This window comes from Vulpes lagopus, chromosome 18 (genome assembly GCF_018345385.1).
Source record: "Vulpes lagopus strain Blue_001 chromosome 18, ASM1834538v1, whole genome shotgun sequence".
Lineage (NCBI taxonomy): Eukaryota > Metazoa > Chordata > Mammalia > Carnivora > Canidae > Vulpes > Vulpes lagopus.
The window spans coordinates 34,950,094-34,971,889 of NC_054841.1; the positions used below are offsets into that span (position 1 = coordinate 34,950,094).

The following is a 21,796-nucleotide window of genomic DNA, read 5'->3' on the forward strand; positions in this document are numbered from 1 at the left end:
CTAGATTATGCAATAAGGCAGGAAAAGTAAATGAGTCTGGTGAATACAAAAGGACAAGGTCCTACTCATCGATCATTTGCAGATGATGATTGAATACTCTAACTCTCAAAAACTATTGACTGAAGAACTCTTTGAATGAAAGTTAAGCAAAGTAACCAGAAAAATAATTGAAGCAAAAATCAATAGACACATTACACAAACATTAACAAGTTAGAATAAGTAATAGGGAAAAAAAGTCATGCTGCCTCCTACCACTTCCCAGCTTGGAAATCTTCTTACTCTTTAGGTTAAATTTTATGTTCAGTATACTTATGTCTATCTTCAGGAAGCTGGAATGAGAGGAGAGACTACTGGCCATTTACTATCTTGGTCACCATGTAGGAATTTGTACCACCTCCTTCCTATCCATGTCATCAACACTTACTAGCTTTTCACTAGTAGCTTTAGACCTGCTGCTCATCTGCTTCTCAGTATCTCTTTATTCATTGCTCCCCAAAGTGTGACCATGGACCAGCAGCATCAGCATTCTGTGGGAACTTGTTAGAAATGTAGAATCTTGGGTCTCACTCTAGACCTACTGACTGGGAATCTATCTACATTTAATGACATCTCCAGGTGACTGAGCTACGCATTAAAGTTTGTGAAACACTGTCCTACTGGATTACCTGCATTTCTCCTTGGAATACTTAGTGTGGATGGGAAGAATGTGACAGCATCATATACCTTCTGTTATTCTCCATAATGGATTTACTCATGGAAATTCACCACTTGGATCTAAAATTTTGCCACAGCTATGCCTTTTTGTCTCATCAGTGGACCAAGCAAAACTTGTCTTCTTCCTGTTTTATGAAAATAGTAAACCAGAGTCTGGGAAGCTAGTAGAAGCACTCACTGTGAGCTGCCATGTGGTTAGATAATTGCCTTCAATCTCTGTCTGTGGTGGGGCTACTTAATGTCCCTGGGCCTCAGTTAATTTCTTTCCCCATTTCCACTGAGAAGCTAAATTGATTTCAGTTTTAGCTTCATTCTCTCACAGTGATAACTGAGGGGGAGGGCCCACAGAATTGGGAAATGCATGGAGGGCTGGAGAGATAGATCAAGGGGAGAAAAAGAGGAGAAAGGTCTTAGAATAATCCAGAATTTGCTTTATTTTCTTATTGCTAAGTGATCTCTCCCCACCTCACACACATTATATGATCACAATAGGGTTAGACCTATTTATTTATTTATTTTATTTTGCAGGTGAATATAGGAAAGGGCCTATCTTTTTCCATTTATAATATCTTTATTTTTTAATACATGGACATAGAAATAGAAGGAGGTATTTAGTCTTACAGGTTAGCCTACTCTTGCAAATTATTCCTTTATCTTCTTTATATTTCTTCTGAATATTTTTTGCCAACATATCTCCCATTCTTAGAGTTAAAGTCAGTTGATGCCTCTTCTCAATAAGAGTAAGGACATAATAATGGATAATGGCCATTGTCTCTTCATTCATGTGGGTACAGTTCTGTGACCTATTTTCAGAAGCTGTTTAGATCTCACTTTACAAACCTCTGGACATCCAGCGGGGAATGTCGTAGGTACATTGCTTCCCCACTGAAAACCAGTGATCCCTCAGAGTTATGAGACATTTGCCCCACTGTGCTTACATCCATGTGGGACCCTTCTGCGACCTTATTACTCTGAGGTCACCTGGAAGCTATCCTTTTTCTCTTGTTTTTTTTTTTTCATGTAAAAATTATAGTTTTGTGACTCTGATGCAAATCTTATTATCTGCTTCCTTACTTTTGGATTATCCAGATTGTACTGTGCTTCCTTTTTGAAACATGAAAATTTTAGTGAAGCAAAGGTTATGCTAATCTGGTGGAGTGATGCAAAGACAAATGCAGTTTCATACTGTCTGCTTTTAATGCTTATTTGCTGCAAATGTACAATTAGGAGATTATGATACATCCATTTTAGGACTTGTTTTCCTGGCTTTTGCTTCTGATAGGCAGGATGTTCTAGTGAATATCATGCCCTGGCACTAAACATTAATGGACTTTAACTAGGACATCTCAAACATTTAGCGTTCTGTCCTTGCAGGACTTAGGTTTTGGGGTTTGGTTGGTTGGTTGTTTTGTTTTTGTTTTTGTTCTTTTACTGATTTGCAAAGTGCATACTTTTACATGTTAGAGCAGTGTTTTCTTAAACTGGAACACATCAGAATCACCTGGAAAGCTTGCTTAAACACAGATTCTGGTTCCACCCCAGAGAATCAGATCTGGTAGGTCTTTAGTGGGGCCTGAGAATCTGCATTTTAATATCCAGGTGTGGGAGATGCCACTGCTGCCATCAACAGATTACATTATAAGTCACACTGGGCTCACATGCATATATATATATATGCATATAAAGAGCACATCAGAGCATCTAGCTTCCCCCTCCTTTACCTGATTTAATCTCTTCTTCCCTCTGCAGCTTAATCTCTTCTTTCTCTCACTTTTTTAATTCATATGGATTTTCCCCATTATCTCCATGGGTCCTAGATTCTTACCAGCAAGTATATCTTTAAATCAAAAAGGCCTACTTTTAATAAGGAAGGAAAATACAGTGGCCAACCATGAACATAACTGCAATGGGGTCTAAAGAGGACCTTTTCCTACCATATCCATCTTCTTCCGTGATAGTATTTTACAGAGATGGGTGAAGAAATGTGCCTAGAAAGAGTTTTTTGTTCGTTTGTTAATTTGTTTGTTTCTTTGGAATGATGCATTCTTACCGGGGGGGGGGGGGGGGGGGTGGTGCTTGTCGTCCCCTTGAATAGTGGGCTCTAGAGTTGCATGATGCCCATCCATTTCATAAACAACATTGTAGCATGCCTTCACGTGCCTGGCATTCCATGGTCCACCTCACGGTTTCTCTCTGCATAACTCCATGAGTTGTTTTTTTATGGTTTCAAGGCCTGTTGTTAATATGTGCTCTAGCACATGCATGGACGTGAGCTGTTGTGAGCTGTAATTTCTTAGATTACAACAGAAGCATGCTTCATTGGGATAAACTGACAAAAAGATAACAATTCCTATGAATTAACACTCTTACGTGGGTGAAGAGGTGGGCGGACCTGCATAGGCTAGGCCACAAGTGCTTGAGGAAATTACATAGTGCGTGTTGCATTGGCCAAAGGCATTCATTCTGTGCTACCCACTTTTCAGACTCTCATTTCAAACAAATGGGGAAGGGAAATCCATATGAACCTTTAACAACTGTTTCTTAAACACTTCTCAGTACTCTTTTTCAACGTCTGTGCATATATTTGGGTAAAGAATTGTTGCCAAGGTTCTACCTGTTGACCAGGTTTTGCTCACACCTTCTTATCTGCCATTATTTCCATAGAAGTTATAGATTTGATGAATGACCAGGGTCTAATTCACGGTGAACATTAAGGAAGTTTCATGGACCACTGCCTCCAGATATAGACACACACACACACACACACACACACACACACACACAAGATTGTAGCTGAGTTAGTAAATTGGATTTTTTTTCACCACTGCTGTGAAGTTTGGATGGCAGAACTGCAGAAATAGCATTGCTCCTGGTCCCTCTCATAGTACCATGAGCATCCAGGTGCTGATTTGAAAAGAATGGCATCACCAGCTTCCTAAGTGCCTTATTCATGGACTCCTCCTCCCCAGAGGAGCAAACCAAAGAATTTACTTTTTCATAGTGAAAAAGACTTTCTGCACTACTGATAATCAAGTACAGATTTTCATATTGTCGATAATTTTTACATATCCTTGTGCTGATTGTCATCATCATTACAATTGGTGTGATTTGATAAATATTTACTCAAGAAAATGAAGCCTGCAGACTGCCTAAGAAATCTTTTCTATGTAAAAATCTATGAAAAAAATATATATAATACAAATGAAAAGATGTTTGCCTGTTTTAACCTTAGGGATTTTTTTTGTTTTTGTTACTATTGTTTTTCATTTTTGGCACTTCAGTTAGTATATTAACTATTTGAGTTATTTGGGTTTTTTGTTTTTTTTTTTTTTGGTTTTTGCTTTTGTTTTTCTTTTTTTTTTTCCCTCTGCCAAAGATTTTTTACCTTTTATAGATTTTTATGCCAAACTTCTCACCTATGGTATGGGAACTAGAAGACAGCACAATTGACATTGCACACCATTTTATGTATCCTTTAGCTTTTGGAGGGAAAAAAAAGTATATTCTGTATTCTCTCTCCAGTTCAGTGAGGGAAACCGACAAAGCACTCCCAAAGATGGACTCTTTTGAAGTATATTTTAGGGAGAAAGAGAGTAGGACAGTGAAATCCTATCTTTGTAACTATAAATGTGATCCTTTAAATATACTTTATTTTAGAAATTATGTACTTTAGTGATATATAATGCCCCAAGGGTGAGAAATGTCAACCTAAATGGGGTTATTTTCTCATCATAGCATCAGCGAGACCCTCGACTGAATGAAATTTTATTCCCATTTTATGATGCAAAAAGGGCAATGCAGATCATCGAGATGTATGAGCCTGATGAAGATTTGAAGAAAAAAGGTAATAAAATTGAAAAAAAGATAATTTTATTTATTAATGAAAAAGTAAAGACTATATGCAACTTTCTTTGAACGTTCTTGGATTTTTAGTTAAAGGCATCTTTAATTGCTTTGGAGTTCCCTAGAGCCAGGGAGTTTTAATGGACTGTTTTTTTGTTTTGTTTTGTTTTTCCTGTTCTAAGCTAGTATAAATTTTACCTTACATCAGAATTTGCTCATGTTGCCTGAAGTGGAATGTTAAATTTCCTGTATTATTAAACACATTATAATGATATTTTCCCCATTGTACTCTTATATTCAACCTTTACTATTGCATGATGCTCAAACTGCAAAAATGCCCAGTCTGTTTGCAATCTTCGAAGGAATTTCACGTCTTAGAAAAGTTTGTGCCTTCTTTTTCTCCCCTTTGTTTTGCCAAGCAAATTTTAATACATGACCTGATGAGCCTTCCCATCATTGGACTTCTGTTATAGAATACAAATGCAACTGATAGGAAATTAAATAGGAATCAATATAGCGAGTTATTGGGGCTTCTGAACATTTGCCTCTTTCAGTGATATATTGGAAACAGTGTGCTGTCCATTCCAATATTTGACAATGGAAAGGCATGGAGAGGAAATTTAAGGTCAGTCTCAAAGCAGTGGGAGGCACCTGCAAAGGATGGGACAGGTGATGATGCTATAATTGGACAGGAAGTCCTGGGAAGAGATACCTGAGCTGCAGCCTCACCCTTGTGTCCCAGTAAAGAATTGAAGGGAGGTTCAGGTTTGGGTTCTGTCTCTTCTATGTGCCCATGGGTATCATGGCCTCTAGTTTCTGATTTCTTTCTTTGTATCTCATTGAATGTGGCTGAGAGGTTTATATAATCTATGGACCCACATAAAACCTGTGTCTACATGTACTGGCCTGCCACACCACATGACCCATCCTTGATATTTTTCCAGGTCAAAAAGATGTTCAGTTACACTTCCTGCTAAGGCCCCAACTACCTACTTTCAGCAAGATTGCTTCCTTATTTATCTCTCTACAAATATTCTGAGTATTGTTATTTATTCCACATTGCATGGGATTAAAGTGAACAGAGGAGTGGCTTGATAGGTAATATAGCACTTTGCAGTATTTGATTTGATTCTTGTTGCCATCCTGTCACTGTGTGACCTTGGGCAAGGGACTGTATTCCTGGGCCTCAGTTTCCTTGCTTGTAACACAGCAGAGTTCGTCTTTCAGCTAGTATTTCGCTCCCCTGCGTTCATTTTATTAAGTTTATAGAGAGCTGACGGGTGCCAAACACTGTGCCCAGTGCTGGAGATTCAAAAGTAAGTAAGACAGTTGTGATCTGTTGAGGGACAACGCTCAGCAGTCCATTGGCAGTATGATAAATGTTATGACAGAGGTGTGTCTTTCATTATTTCTAAAGTCCTTCCAGTTCCTAAAGTCTATAAAATTACCTTGACACATCTAAAAATCATAGCTTCACCATTTCACAAATGACAGAAATTTCAAAGTCTGCCATTATCAAGTGGGGTGAGAATGTGGTGCAAAAGGCATTCCTATAAATTTCCGGGGTAGAGCTTAAATCGGTACAACCAACCATCTTGATGAATATTTTGGCAATAATTGGAAAAGTGGAAAATATGCCTCTCCTGCAGCCCAGCCTTTTCACCTCCAGGTATGTACCCCAGAGAATCTCCTGTATTGTTCCCAGCTCTGGATGTCAGAGGAAGTGCACTCACCCAGGCCAGTGGCTTTAAATTTCTTCTACACACATGACTTTCAAATATTCCACTCCTAACCTCTAACTTCAACTATAGACCTGCAGTAGAACTCTCCACTTGAATACTGAATGGGCATTTCAAGTGTGTATGTACAGCATATTTTGATAATCCCTGACCCAGACCTGTTCCCTTCTCAGCGAGGAAAATGGTACCATTATTCATCCAGATTTTCTTTCTTTATTTACTTTTTCTTAAGATTTTATTTATTTATTCATGAGAGACACACAGAGAGAGGCAGAGACACAGGCAGAAGGAGAAGCAGGCTCCTCACAGGGAGCCTGATGAAGGACTCAATCCCTGGATTGGGACCATGCCCTGAGCTGAAGGCAGATGCTCAACTGCTGAACCACCCACGCGTCCCTATTACCCAGATTTTCAAGCCAAAATTCTTGGAATCTTCCTTGGCTTGCTTCCATTATTTCACATCATTTCTGATGCATCAGCAAAACCTACCAGATCTGTTCTCAGAATGAGTACTGAATAAATCACTTTTCACCGTCTCTACCTTCATCAGACTATCCAAGCCTACCTACATCATGTCTTCCTGGACAATGCCAATGACTTCTAACTAGTCTCCTTCTTTCTACTCAGTGCCTTACAGTTTATGCTCCATATCGCAGCCAGACTAAACCTTTAAAAACTAATTCTAACCATGTTATTAGACCCTTCAGAACCTTCCAAAGGCTTCCCTACATACAATACTTAGCAAAGACTTAAGTTCAACTGGTAGAGCTTTTGGCTTCCTCTCCAGCCTCATTTCTAGCTATTTCTCCCCTTGGTCACACACTCCTGTGTCAAGGACTTTGCATTTGCTGATCCATCTATCTGGGATGGCCTTCCCCAGATGTGCATATGGCACTCTCCCTACTCATGAATGTGACCGCCTGAGAGGGGCTTTTGCTGGCCATGTATCTAACACAGCATCCTGGTCATTCTTTATCACCTTCATTCCCTGCTTTCTATTTCCTTCTAGCACTTTCATGATTTATTTACTCTCTTTCCCATAATATGCTAATTTATGGGAAATAAATTTATTTGCTTTTTATTTATTTGCTAATTTATTTACTCTCTTTCCCATAATATGTTTCATGAAGGAAGGGCTTATCTGTTTCTTCCATCATGTCATCTGTCTCAGTGCCTTAAAAAGTATTTGCTTTCAGCATGGATGTGTGTGCCCAAGGAGATAGGTGCACAGATTTTTATTGTAGTATGTTTAGTTATAATTAGAAATTACCTAAATACACATCAACAGAATAATGAACAATAAATTGGTGTATTCATAGATGAACCCACTCTACATTCTGCAGTACTACTTACTACCACTATATGTTCTACTATATTCAGGGAAAAATAAATGAACAAGAGCTATTTATATTAACTGAATAAGTTCTAAGGAAATGTAAAAATAGCAAGTTGTGTATGCAAATAGTGGTATATCTTTTATAAAAGCTTTTAAATATTCATATTTACCTATTGTTTGGATAAGGACATGTGTAGTAGAGTTACAAAGCCATTTCGAGAATGTTAAATACAAAAAGTTAGGAAGTGGACATCTACAAGGAAGTAGAAAGAGGGACTGCAAGAGAAAGGAGGGTGGGAACACAGGGTGCTGCAAAGACATCTGTAGTTATGTATTCCTCTAAAAAATGTAAAGCAAATAAGGTAAAATATTACAAAGCTGTGGTTTAGGTCCTGAGTTATTTATTATGCTGAGTTATTTATTATGCTATCATCTGTACTTTTTAAAATAAGTTTTGAATCAGTTCATAACTTGCAAATGCTTAAATTAAAACAGAAACCTGAGGTGGTCGATGGTTGACAGGGTAGGAGATGTAGAAATAATTGATCATTTCCCCTGAGAAGACCACAAGGGACCTGCCCTACTAGAAAGGGCTCTTGGGGCCATATTTCAATGACTACTGAATATTCTTCTCACAGTCCCATATCCTGTTTCATAGATAAAATAGGAGAAATGAATTGTTTAAACCCAGCATGGCTGCTAACTCCTTCTCCATTCCAGTGAGAACGATAGCACCCTACAGTTGTGTTTTCCTCTTGAGCCCAACACAGGGCTCAAACTCATGACACAGAGATCAAGACCTGACCTGAGATCAAGAGTTGGATGCTTAACCAACTGAGCCACCCAGACTCCCCTGTTTTCCACTTTTTAAAGAGCCCCTCTTGCCTATATTCTTCTTTGTCATTTCAGTCCTGGAAAGCAAGTGTGGCCAGTATTTCTCCCCATTTGAGAGAAGAGAAGGTTGAGACCCCAGAACATAAGGAGTGAGTGGTAGAAGCAGAACCGACAAAGGTTCCCTTGATCCCTGGTCACCACAGCTCCTGGAGCTTAGGGAATCATGGGCTTCAGCCATCCTACTTAAGAAAGGTGGTGCTCTGCTTTCTTGTGGAATGCATTAGGTTACTTAGAATGTGCAGCTCTGTTGTTTTGTTCAAGTTCTGAAGGATGAAGGTCTTTGGGGAAGAGACTGAGAAGTAGTCTTTACTTTGATGAAGCTGCCTCAACTTTCATGAAGAAAATGTGAGTTGTGTATTTCCAGAACCACATGTCTACTAACTGCTCTTTTTCCCCCTAGGCCTCATATCAAGTGATGGGTTTTGCAGATATCTGATGTCAGATGAAAATGCCCCAGTCTTCCTGGATCGTTTAGAACTTTACCAAGAAATGGACCACCCTCTGGCCCACTACTTCATCAGTTCTTCACATAACACCTATCTCACTGGCCGACAGTTTGGTGGGAAATCTTCAGTAGAAATGTACAGACAGGTTCTCCTGGCTGGTTGCAGGTCAGAAACTCAGGACAGCTTTTATTTATTTTTTTCTTTTTTTAAATTTTTGTATATGATGCCCTTCAATTTAATTGGCTTTTCTCTAAAAGAAACAGGAAGTAGTATTCAGAATGAAAAGGACATTTTTCTTCTTTAATTGATTATACTGGTCATGTAACCTTTGAAAAAGAACAGAAGATCTCTGCCCCAGAAAGTTCTAGAATCCTCCTAAGGACCAAAAGACATTTTTTTACTATACATTTTTAGATATCCCCCCTCTAAATTACAAAAAAAAAAAATGTTTTTAAGAAGTTATGCTAAGTCTCTTAGTGATCTGAAGCATTGGCAAATGTGGCTCTACTTAATGTTAAAAGTTCTAAAATGTCATTCTCTGAGAATAAAGATTATTGAAAATGGTTTTCTTGTGAAAAATAAGAAATGTAGCTACATGATATTTTTTCTTGGTTGTCAATAACCAGTACCTTATTTTTTAATAACTATTTTTTGTGTATGGAGAGACTCTAAAGAAATGACATCACTACTTCTGTCTCTGAATACTTGACACAATGAGAACATTTTCTTTTATGGTCGAAGTAACATCATTTCACCTAACAAAGTTTTATCTATCTATCTATCTATCTATCTATTCACCTAACAAAATTTTAAAACTTATTCTTTAACATCATCAAACCCAACCCATATTCAGATGTTACCAGTTGCCCCCAGATTTCCTTCATTGTAGCTTTGTCATGACTGGAATTTCATTCAGAACCTCACTGGTTGTTATATCTCTTAAGTCTGTCTTTATCTCTTACAGTCCCTTTTTGATGACATCAACATGGTAAAGAATATAATATGATTTTAACTTGCATACTCCATGAAATAATCATGTTATTTAATCCATGTTCTGTTTCTGTAAAAAAAAAAAACAACAACTTATTTTGGTATCTCTTCTTTTAATTTGCACATACACTATTTTATTGTAAGGGGTTCAATATTGCAATTTCACTGTGTGCCTAGATGTGTTGAACTTGACTGTTGGGACGGAAAAGGTGAAGACCAAGAACCAATAATAACTCATGGAAAAGCTATGTGTACAGATATCCTTTTTAAGGTAAGTTCAAAATAGCCATAGTCTTTTTCTGAACTATTGTAGAGATAGATGAAGTGGAGAAAACAAATTATTCATTTTCTGAAAGTCAAGAAACATGTTTTTTCCACTTATAATAGCACCATCTTTTTTTAACTCTGCTGCTTTCAAATGGTGACAGTGCTATATAATGAGGTTTCTCTGCCAGACTCCCCCTGACTCTTAAGACTGTTTAGAAACAATCTTTTGTTTTCATGCTCAATGTACACTATTTCTGAAGGACTTCAAATTGGCATAAAAAGATAAATAGAATACAGAAAATAAAATAGTTTATTAATAGCACCCGTAAGAGTAAGAAGCTAAGTTTAGTGAGGTTAGAGTTTATGAATGCTCTATAAGAAGTCCTATAAACTGTCAAGCCATGCCATAAATGGGCTCCAAACTTTCTAGAATTCAGCACAAGGAGGGAGGAAATACGATGATTCACAAGTTTTATAAAATAGAAATAGGGCCTTTGGTCCAAAGAAGCATAGTTACTTGCAGTCCTGGTGCTAGAGAGAAGACTTTTCCCCAAGGATCCTCAAAGAGGCATCTACAGTTTTATAAACAGGCATTTCAAGTAATGGCCTTTTGGTGATCTTTATGTAGTTTGGAGGTTGGTTTCTTACAATGCTCCTCACTATGCTCCAATGATATCCTGCCAAAAGACAAGTCAAAAAATGAAATTCTGCGGTTGGACAATATTCAGATACATCTGTCTCTGTCAGTTTGGTGTAATTTAGAATAGTTATTGCAACATCTAAAGCAATTGTTCTGCCTACATGTGGAAAATCACCAGAGGTATTTGTAAAAACAGATGCCTAGGCCCTATACCCGTAACACTCCATGCGTACCATTTCTCTTAGCCAGTTGTTAGTGAATTTTGAGTAGCAATAATTCAAGATTATGTTCCCTGAGAAAGAATTGCACTCCCTGAGCAGTATCAAGAGTATTAAAGTGGGAAGCCATGAGTTTGCACAGCCAACCAAGCTGACAGGAAAGGTTGATGTCCTCTTTAGAGAATTAAGGAGACTAATAAGGAAGTTTACCTGAAAAGAAGGCCAAGTCCTCTCAGCCTGGAGGTGAGCAAAGGAGAACCCATGAACAGAGCAAAAATTTCTCTCCAGGAGTATTTCTTGGTCAGCTCAAGTGGACAGTCAAGGTCTCAGGCATTTTCACCTGGGAAGAAACTTTAAGCAAGAATAATTAAAGGACCACCTTAGCCATGAAAGTGCTCACTAAAATACTCTAGGATTATCTAACCCAAGGCAAAATTGTTTCAAATGGAATTCCCTAGATGACTATTGTAAAATGTTTTTCCATTTAATTGAATGGTGGCATTTTCCCTGTGGTTAACTATAAGCCAGTAAGAATTTGGGGATTTTTACCAAATATGCTCCAGTTTTAGAAACATTGGTTTGAAATCATGCTTTCTAAAGCGAAGCAGAGAGCAAGGCCAGCTGTCTGAGGAAAGGACATTCTCAACTCATTCAAAGGTTGTTTCAAATGGCCAAGCTTTTGGTTCAGAGAGGGACATCCAGAACACCTCTTGTTTGACCTCACATGTTGCTTGATCAAGGAGAAACCCCTCTCTGGTTACCTCCCATCCTCAAGATTCATCAGGCTAATAAGAGACAATAATTCAGTTTCATCAAATTAATGAAAATAGCCAAAACTTCACCTGCTCTTGAACAAGAAAGATGAGCTTTGAACCTGTCTTACCAGGTAATGGAGCAAGGAGCCAGCATGCCATTTAGATGAAATTTCTTGTCAGTTAATAGCACCATAATTTTGGAGAAGTCCGAGATAGCTTTGAAAAAAAAAATTGTCGTCAACCATTAACTGCACTTGAGTCCAGCCACAGGGGGACTCCACCTGTAAAAGTATCAAGGTGAATGGCTTCTCCAAGTCTTAATTGCCAGAATTGACTTTCTGAAATTAATAGTCTTGGAATGGCTTCAGGTGCCTTAATTTGTTTTTTTTTTCTCTTTTCTCTGATTAACACTTTTTATCTTTAAAGGATGTTATTCAAGCCATCAAGGAAACTGCATTTGTCACATCCGAATATCCTGTAATTCTCTCCTTTGAAAATCACTGCAGGTATAATGATGTGTTCTAACTCTAAGTAGCTACTATTCATTCCCCACTGGTGCTGTACATCTTTTTAAATAGCTGAATAGTTTTGGGAAATGGCAAGGACACTTGGTCTTACACAAAAAAGAAAGGGGAAAAAAATCCCAAATCACTACCCCCTCTCACCTCCAAAAAAAAAAAGGAAAAAAAACAAGTCCTCTTTATATGTATTAGAGATGATTCCTCTAAACAAAAGGTGAGGGATCAAGATACCTTGCTTGAAGTTCCACTGAGTTGGAAGATATGGCAGTAGATTTGAAATCAGACTTGATGAGCTTGAGAGCCATTTTTTTTTGAGAGCCATTTTTATTCTGTTTACCAGCTCTTAATTTGGGGGGCAAAATATACTTTTTACCATACCAGTTAAAGTCTGTGGTATGTAACAGCATCTCGCTTAGTTAGCATCCAGGGGACAAGTGTAGATTTTACAGAGTGGGAGTTTTTAATCACCTAGGAATGGATGTTTCCTATTCTTGGACAGTTAATGGATGTTTGAATTTACAAATGCCAGTTCTCTCTCTCTCTCTCTCTCTCCAGCAAATATCAACAGTACAAGATGTCCAAATATTGTGAAGATCTATTTGGGGATCTCCTGTTGAAACAAGCACTTGAATCACATCCAGTATGTATTTTTAGCAAACCATATTTCTAACCTGAATGGATTTGTTTTGAAATTCATTTCTAAAGGGTCAAGTAGTGCTAGAGGACTAAAGACCTTCATATTTATTTAAATTCATTGGAATGGAAAGCTTTTGTGCTTCAGACAGATGTGTAGAGAAAGACATAAAATAAACATCTGGTTCAGTTTAATTTGGAAGGTCTTGAGGTCTTGATTTTTGAGATCTCTGTCCTAAAATTTTATAAAATGCCCACTGGCCAAGAGTCTATATTCAGCAGTTGTTCTCAACTTGGTTGCATGATAGAATCATCTAGCATCTTTAAAAAACCTTTGCCAGGGCCCCACTTAGAGATTGAGTTAATTGTTCTGGGTAAGGCCTGAGTGTGGTGTTTTTTAAAAAGCCCTCCAGGTGAATTAAATGTGTACATAGGGTTAGCACCCATAGGATCCCATTGCTGTGAGAAGTCCCCTAAATTGAAGTCACAAGAGTCTTGAGTTCAAGCTCCGAAGTCCCAACAAAACAAATATTTGGTGGGGAGTGGCGCCTGGGTGGCTCAGTGGGTTGAGCAGACACTGATTCTTGGTTTTGGCTCAGGTTGTGATCTTGGGGTTGTGAGACTGAGGACCCTATCAAGCTCTGTGCTCAGTGCAGAGTTGGCTTGAGATTCTATCCCCCTCCTTCTCCCTTCCCCTCTGCACCTCCCTGTGCTTGTGTATACACCCACTCACTCTTTCTAAAAGAAATAAATAAAATCTTTAAAAATACTCAAAAAATGTTATACATACATTTTTTGTGCTTCATTTTTACACCTGTTAATTGCTTCATAAAGCAAAGAACTTCTAACCTGTGGCCCATAGATAGGCTTTGTGAGGTCTGTGACCTCATTCTCATTGCGTACAATTTTTTTTTTGGCATATAATTATTCCAGAGAGTTCATCACGTTTTTGCAAGGATCCATAACCTCCAAGCTGTAAAGATCCACCATCACAAGATGATATGAGTAGTAAGAGAGCTCATGGGATTAAGTATAAAGTACTCTGTGGTAGTAAAAACAAAAACAAACAAAACTGGGGAAAAAATTAGGACACAAGGATATTTGCATCCTTTGCACCCACTCTCTGTCTTTAGCCTGCAGAGGCCATGCCACACGCTCCCTGCCCCTGTCTGCGCAGCACTCCCTGTTCTCCTTGCACCTGGCCTGACATTCTGCTGCTGGCACCTGCAGCTTTCCCTGTGAGGGGAGGTGCTCTGGTCACTGGAGCCTGCTCTGCCCATATGTGAAAGACAGGCCAGAAGTGCCAGAGAACTGACATCCCCTCCCCGCTGCTGGCTCCCTCACTCCTCAGGAGGCCCGGTGCCAACACACATGTCCTGCCCAGGCAGCCAGGCTCCCCAGCAGGACCACATGCCGGCCCCCTGGGTGATAACTTGCCTGATAACACCCCCTTGGGGTTGGCTGCTTGCCTTCTTTTTCTCACTTTCCCACCCCCGATGGACATTTCTGACGCTGCTGCCCAAATAAACCCCGGGTATATTCACATTCTTGTCTCAGACACTGATTCTGAGGGAATCCAAACTAAGAAATGGGGCCCTGGTTTTGTCTTTCTGTTTTTGGTTTTGTTTAAAATTTTATTTATTTATTTATGAGAGACACAGAGAGGTAGAGACACAGGCAGAGGGAGAAGCAGACTCCTTGCAGGGAGGCTGATGCAGATCTAGATCCCAGGACCTTGGGATCACAACCTGAGCCAAAGACAGATAGATGCTCAACCACTGAGCCACCCAGGTGCCTGGCCCTGGTTTTTGTTTGTTTGTTTGTTTTTAATTTTATTTTTGTTTTACCTAGGCCCTCTGTTTACTTTTCTGATTGAGTTAAGGTGCTTGTGCTTGCTTCTGTGGAAGGATGGCTGTATTCTTTATAGAGTGATACACACATACATGAAAAGTGTTGTGGGGGGTGTAGGTAGATCCACGTGGCAGTAAGACCTCCCTGAAGTGCAAAGCTTTCAGTCTTAAGGGGGGGCAGTTGGGGAGACACAGAAAACAAAGGTAAAACCATCGCTTCAAAACAAGATGGCCTGTGACCTATTGAAAACTTACTAGAGATATCCAGATTCAAGAGAGATCACTGGGGAATGGAGCAGTTACAGAAGGCTTCAGAAGGAAGCAGAATTTTGGCAAAGAGCTTTGTTTGAGGCAACACAGACCTAGGAATGCATGGTGACTTCCATGTAATAAGTGGTATAAAGTTTACTTTTGAAAAAGTGAATGGGTGCATGGAAGAAATGGATGAGTGGAAGGGTGGGTAGGTGTGTACTTGAAGGCGTGGGGAATGGGTGACCAGATACAGCACAGTTGTATGGGTCGGAGGTGATAGAAGAAAGGACGCTGCCTTTGCAGACATAAATCCAAGCAGAAAAAAACACAGTAGGGGTCAGGTTTCAGTAATTGACCACTCACCTTCTTGATTCTCTTACTGAAACTACAAAACCATAATCCCAAGCGTGGTGGTTATATCAGCCTGCTGAGCAAACAGGCTTCCTAATACAGCCCGACGCATGGGAGGATCAGAGGAGCACTGGCCTCCTGCCTGGGAAAGCAGTTCTGACCCCAGCTATCACGATGATCTCTTGTACTTTACCTGATACATAAGCAGAGCAAGACCTGAAGTTGAGCAGGAGCCCCTTCCCCCAGCAGCAGCACCCCACATCAGACCCAGCTCCCGCTGGGGAAAGTGGAGTGCCTCTGCTTGTCCCTGGGAGACTGTGGGTATCAAGTTTACAGTCTAAGGTGAAGTTGCATGGAGTAGGCTGATTGGGGTCGGGGAATGACAACATAACACTGCGGACTGCCACCTAGTGGATGCTGGGCTGTATAACAGGCCTCCTCGCTCACCCTGGGCTGGGAATGAAACTGGACAAGCACATCATTAATTCAGCCTTTTCTGTTTATCTCTAGCTTGAACCAGGCAGGCCCTTACCATCCCCCAATGACCTCAAAAGAAAAATACTCATCAAAAATAAACGGCTGAAACCTGAGGTTGAAAAAAGTAAGTCAAAGACACACACCAGTGATGAAGCATACACTCATTGTGTGTGTGGACAATTAAGCAGTCTAGAGTGAAATCTATTTTAAAACCACTGATTTGGGAGACAAAGGGAACATAGAAGTATTGTGTATACTTTTCAGAGCTAAGGGGCCACATTGACATTTAAGTGTAGGTTCCTGCATTGAGAAAGCATATTCATATATTCATAAGGATGCAGGATTTGGAATGATCCCAAGGCAAGATGAGAAGAAAGTGGAAGAGGAATTTTAGAATTTATCAAGATAGAAGGAACTAGCGTCTTATCATTTGATATGCTCTAAAGTCCTCTTAATGGCTTTCCCTTTGCAGTTTGCCTCTGTGAGATATACATAACTAGGGGTCCTGGGTGAATATGTGAATGTGTCTATGTGTGGAAAGAGAGAAATGATTTTATATAGCTATCTCCCCTATATTCTCCTTGGAGATGGTCTTTGAAAATATTTTCTTTCAGCCAGTCTCTTAATTCAGAGAATTGGTAGCATTAAATATTGGTATGATTGCATTGTGTTTTTACAAAACCTAGGTATTCTAGATTTTAAATTATAGAAATTATCCTTTATTACAAAAACAATAATACCATGGTAAGATGAAAACAAAGAAAAATAAAAGAAAATAATAAAACAGCACTGAATTTTACACAGAGATACATGTACTATAGATACATGTTTAAACATAACACATTTTTATAAAACTGGGATCATGTTAAATATACTGATTTTTATTATCTTTAATTCAACCAATGGAGTGTATTTACACTCCTACTAAAGTTACTATATACTAACTTTACTGATAATGTACAAAACACTATGCAGAATTTATGTGAGATATGCTACCATTTAACCAGTCCCAAATTGATGGGTTTTCATTACTGTAAAAACAACAATAAACATGTGTCATTGTTCATTTTGTACATTTACACAGCTTCTCCTAGTTGGTGCAATTGGAGTTGGTTGGCCAAAGCACATACACAGTTTATATTGTGATACATCTTGTTATATTGTCTTTCAGAAAAATCATACCAATTTACACTCTCACCAAAATGTATGAGAATGCTAGTTATATTCTTACTGCTGGCTCTTGGCCATCTTGTATGAATGTGTGCCTGACTGGTGGAAGGAAAATGAGACTTTAGTTTTTTTGATATTTATGTTTTTGGTAACTAGTTTCTTTATGTATCATTATTTATAATGTGCTTCTATATGTTTTCCCATTTTCAAAATTATTTCATCTGTCTTGCTGACTTACAAGAACTTTTTATACAGGAGGATAATAGTCTCAAGTCTATAAGTTGCAGATATTTTTCCTGAAGTTTTGTCACATCTCCTGTGTGCATGTCCCTTTTCTGTCATTTTAACATCATTATTCTCCAAACCATGGGCCTTTGTCACCAAGCCTTATATTCTCCTCAGTAACTGAGCCTTAATCTCAGGCTTAGGACCAGAACTTTTGGGCATTTCACCCATGCTCTCCCATAGTTCTTCATCAAGTGTAGACAGTGTGGTGGTTGCGCATCATGTAAGAAGTCTGGCCAGCAGGTCCAGGTGAGACAGTAGCTGGGTGAGGAATGTAGCCAGTAGGAACCTAGGTGATACATTCCCTTCTCAGTGGTGGTCTGAGGACTCAGGCTTTGCAGGTGATCTAGCATCTGTCACCATCTCCTTCCTGTTTTTTTTTTTTTTTTATTTTTTTTATTGGAGTTCAATTTGCCAACATATAGCATAACACCCAGTGCTCATCCTGCCAAGTGCCCCCCCTCAGTGCCCATCACCCAGTCACCCCAACCCCCCGCCCACCCCCCCTTCCACCACCCCTTGTTCATTTCCCAGAGTTAGGTGTCTCTCATGTTTTGTCACCCTCACTGATATTTCCTGTTTGTTTTGAATAACAGAACAGCTCGAGGCTTTGAAAAGCATGATGGAAGCTGGAGAATCTGCTGCTCCAGTTAGCATCCTAGAGGATGATAATGAAGAGGAAATAGAAAGTGGTGAGTTGGTTTTCTTTTAATTTACATGTCACAAAAAATACTTTTTAAAAAAAAGTTTATTTAAGTACTCTTTATACCCAACATGGGGCTTGAACTCATGAGCCCGAGATCAAGAGTCACATGCTCTTCCAACTGAACCAGCCAGGCACCCCACAAAAATACTTTCTAAAATAAGAAAAACATGAATTTATCTTCATGGATCCTTTTATATAATGTGATGGTTTAATTCTTAATAGTCAAGTGTGTATTCATGCACCAGACTTTTAATCTTTAGGTATTTTTTGGTATTTTTTCAAATGTTCCTTCCAGTTTACCTGGGCACTAGATTTTTGTGGCTTAGTCATCTCCCTTCCTGTTGTGCATTCAGCTGCTCAGCAAAAATTCAGAGCCAGAGAATCCTTGCTATAAAAGGCAAGGGATTGGAATAAAAATAGCATTTTGCAATCTCTTCCTATAAACAGAAACATAAACTTCAGTGTTTTAATTATAATAGTAGTAAGGCAAGTTACAAGGAAAGTAACTTGAGTAGGGACCCAGTATTAAATTTTCAAATTCTTTCAAATAACCAGCTCACCAGAATTACCAATATAAGTAGATAATTTTAGAAAAGGCAGCCTTGCTTATAATATTTGAGTATTTACTACTAGCTTCTATTTTATTTGAGCCATATAGCCACAGCTATTTGTTGGTTTTAAATGAGTCATTTGAAAGGTTTGCAGTGTTTTTAGAAAATTATTTTTCCATTATGTGGTATGAAAATTGATTAGCACAATGACTTGGCCTTACATTGTGTGCCTATTGGTTGGGCAGTGCCTTGGATTTATGTAGTGGTTTGGGGCCAAATAATTTTGAAATACTTACAGAAACACTCTTCGCTTATTTTATGAACATCTGAAATATATGGGTAGATTTTAGGAAAGATTGATACTATAAGTGAAAACCTGAAAGCTGTGAGAATTAACTAAGCTCAATAATAAGGATGGCTTAATAAAGATATCTTACTATGGAACAGACTTCACAGTGATGGTGTGTGTTGCATGTCCAAACCAGGGGTTCAACTCTACTCCCAGGAAAACAGACATAATGATGCATTTTCATATGTCATATATGGCAGTGAGTGTCTAGGAGGGCAAAGATATCTGGAATTATTTAATTGATGACTATTAAAATTATCTATTGCTGTGTAACAACAACCCCCCCAAATCTAAAGACTTAAAATAACACTTTATTACTTTCTCTCATAGTTCTGGGGGGCATCTGTGCTCACGCTAGTGCTTCTCCCTTAAGTTTCTTAGGCATTTGTAGGCAGATGACATCTGGAGCTAGAGTCATCCGAAGGTTTGGTTGGGCTGGTTGTCCAAGATGGCCCACTCCTGTGGCTGGCAGTTGTTTTGGGGAACTCAAGCAAGGTCTGAAGACCAGAGCACCCCATGTGTTCTTTCCATGTGGTTTGGGCTTTTCATAGCATGGTGGCCAAGTTTCTAGATGGAGCGCCCTGAGAGCCAGTGTTCCAAGAGTCAAAAAGTGGAAGCTGCTAAACTATTTCAAATGTATATTATTTATATTTCATGTGAAATTAAATAGATATTTTCCACGAAAAAAAAAAAAAAAAGAAAACTATGCCCAGAACTGGCCTATTATCATTGCATATATATTTTGTTCATCAAAGCAAAATTAAGGCCCGCCCAGTTTCGAGGGGGTGGTTGAGTGGCAAGATCACATTCTAGAATGGATATTCTTGCAGCTGTCTTTGGAAAATGCTATAAAACCTGAGGCCTATTACATTTATTTAATATTTTTTGCAAATAATAAACCTAAACATGATTTAAGAGTAAAATATTGAGGGGACACCGGGGTGGCTCAGTGGTTTGGCACCTGCCTTTGGCCCAGGGCGTGATCCTAGAGTCCCGGGATCGAGTCCCACATCGGTCTCCCTGCATGGAGCCTGCTTCTCCCTCTGCCTGTGTCTCTGTCTCTGTCTCTCTCTCTCTCTGTGTCTCTCATGAATAAATAAAATCTTTAAAAAAAGAAGTAAAATATTGAAAGGAATGTTATTTGAAAAAGTCAAGAAAATAGTTCTAAAAATTTGAAAAGATGAATGTTATGTAAAATCAGTTCCTTAACTCCAGTTATGTTTTATAGATGGTAGTCAGGAACCTTTAAGGCATTACTAGATCCTACAATCCAGTAAAACAAACTGAAGAATAATGGAATAAATTAACAAGGAAAATAAAAATAATATGAATGTCAACCACCGTTGTTGTACCAGCTGTGAATGTAGCAGTTTACATCACTGCCTTATCTAATCTTTGTTCTACCCAATTAAATAGGTACCATTACATGCAGTCTTTGGATAAGGAAGCTGAAGCTTAGGGAGGTAATGCAGTCACATGACCCTACAGCTAGTGAGCAGTGGTACTAAGATTCAATCCCAGAATTGCCTGACTTCAGGTTCAAGACCTTTTGTACCTTATAGTCCTGCCCTTCTAATATACAGGAATATGAAGAAAACACTAATATGCAAAATTGTTTAAAAAAAATTTTAGAGGAAAAAATGTGACTGATGGAGGTCAAAAGTGTGAAATTTCCTGAACACACAGTAATGAAAAATGAGGGTCAGTATGATTCCATTTATCATTCCTTCAGGGTACTTTCCCACCTTTTATGTTCAGTATTCCTACAAAATATTTGGCTTTGGTGGCTCCCATGTTATTCAGTGTGAACAGAAATAATCATGTGGGATAGCACACATATAGAAAATTAGCTGCGAGGGCAAAATCATCCACTTGATTTTCTCTTTAAGGGTATACAGGTTTCTGCTACACCAGTTATACATGATGCTTAGGTTCCCTCAGTGATGCCTGGCTTAATTCTGATCAACCAGTTGGCTGTAATTACCCTGGTGTCACAGTATGATCCTATGTACATGAATGGCTAGAGTCTCTAATTTAAATACTCCAACACAGCAGGCAAGAGGAAACCAAGCATAGCTCAAAAGGGTAGCCCTGCCTGGAGGCTGTAGGAAATAGCAAAGGCCCTTAGTCAATGAAAGTGTGTGCCCATTCATTAGGCAGGATTTCTATTCAGAAGGACACATGGCTTCCAGGACTGTGTGACAAACATAGGGAATGCCAAAACTGCATGTGGTTGTGGTTATGTCTGTGCATCCTTGCACAATCAAGAGATGGTAACATTCATTCATACAACTCTTTTTCTTTTTAAAATTTATTATTTCAAGAGAGGGGGCAGGGAGGGAAGAGCAGATGGAGAGGGACAAGCAGACTTCTGGCTGAGTGTGAAGCCCAATGTGGGGCTTGATCTTAGGGCCCCAAGATCATGACCTGAGCCTAAACAAAGAGTCAGATGCTTAACAGACTGAGCCACCCAGGTGCCTCTTTTCATACTTTTTAAAATATCAAGTCTTTATGATTTGTTTGGGACACATTCCTTGACTTCAAGTAGTTTATACCTGGCTGGCCAGGTTAGACTGAGATATATGAAATGGAAATCTGATAGTAATAGTAGGAAGTTTCAAAATCTTGGTTATACACTGTGGGTCATAGAAATCCAGTAGTCATGGAATTTCGGTGTCATGCTAAGAATCTAGAGAAATCTAGGTCCATACTTACTCTGTGACCTCAGATTTGTAAATCATATCTCTGAATCTGTCTCCTTATCTCTAGATTTTTTAAAAGACTTATTCCAGCTCCATAAATCTTTTTT

At 38.9% G+C, this 21,796-nt stretch overlaps 1 protein-coding gene across 14 annotated transcripts in view; it reads left to right on the plus strand.

Moving 5' to 3' along the window:
- PLCB4 (phospholipase C beta 4) overlaps positions 1 to 21,796 on the plus strand; it is a 417,242-nt gene that overhangs the window by 322,721 nt on the left and 72,725 nt on the right. For all 14 annotated transcript variants that reach the window (XM_041733173.1, XM_041733165.1, XM_041733160.1 and 11 more), the window contains 7 exons: positions 4,450 to 4,558; positions 8,927 to 9,137; positions 10,140 to 10,233; positions 12,269 to 12,348; positions 12,919 to 13,003; positions 15,960 to 16,050; positions 17,978 to 18,073. In XM_041733173.1, coding sequence (XP_041589107.1) covers positions 4,450 to 4,558; positions 8,927 to 9,137; positions 10,140 to 10,233; positions 12,269 to 12,348; positions 12,919 to 13,003; positions 15,960 to 16,050; positions 17,978 to 18,073 — 766 coding nt within the window. The remainder of the gene's footprint in view (positions 1 to 4,449; positions 4,559 to 8,926; positions 9,138 to 10,139; positions 10,234 to 12,268; positions 12,349 to 12,918; positions 13,004 to 15,959; positions 16,051 to 17,977; positions 18,074 to 21,796) is intronic.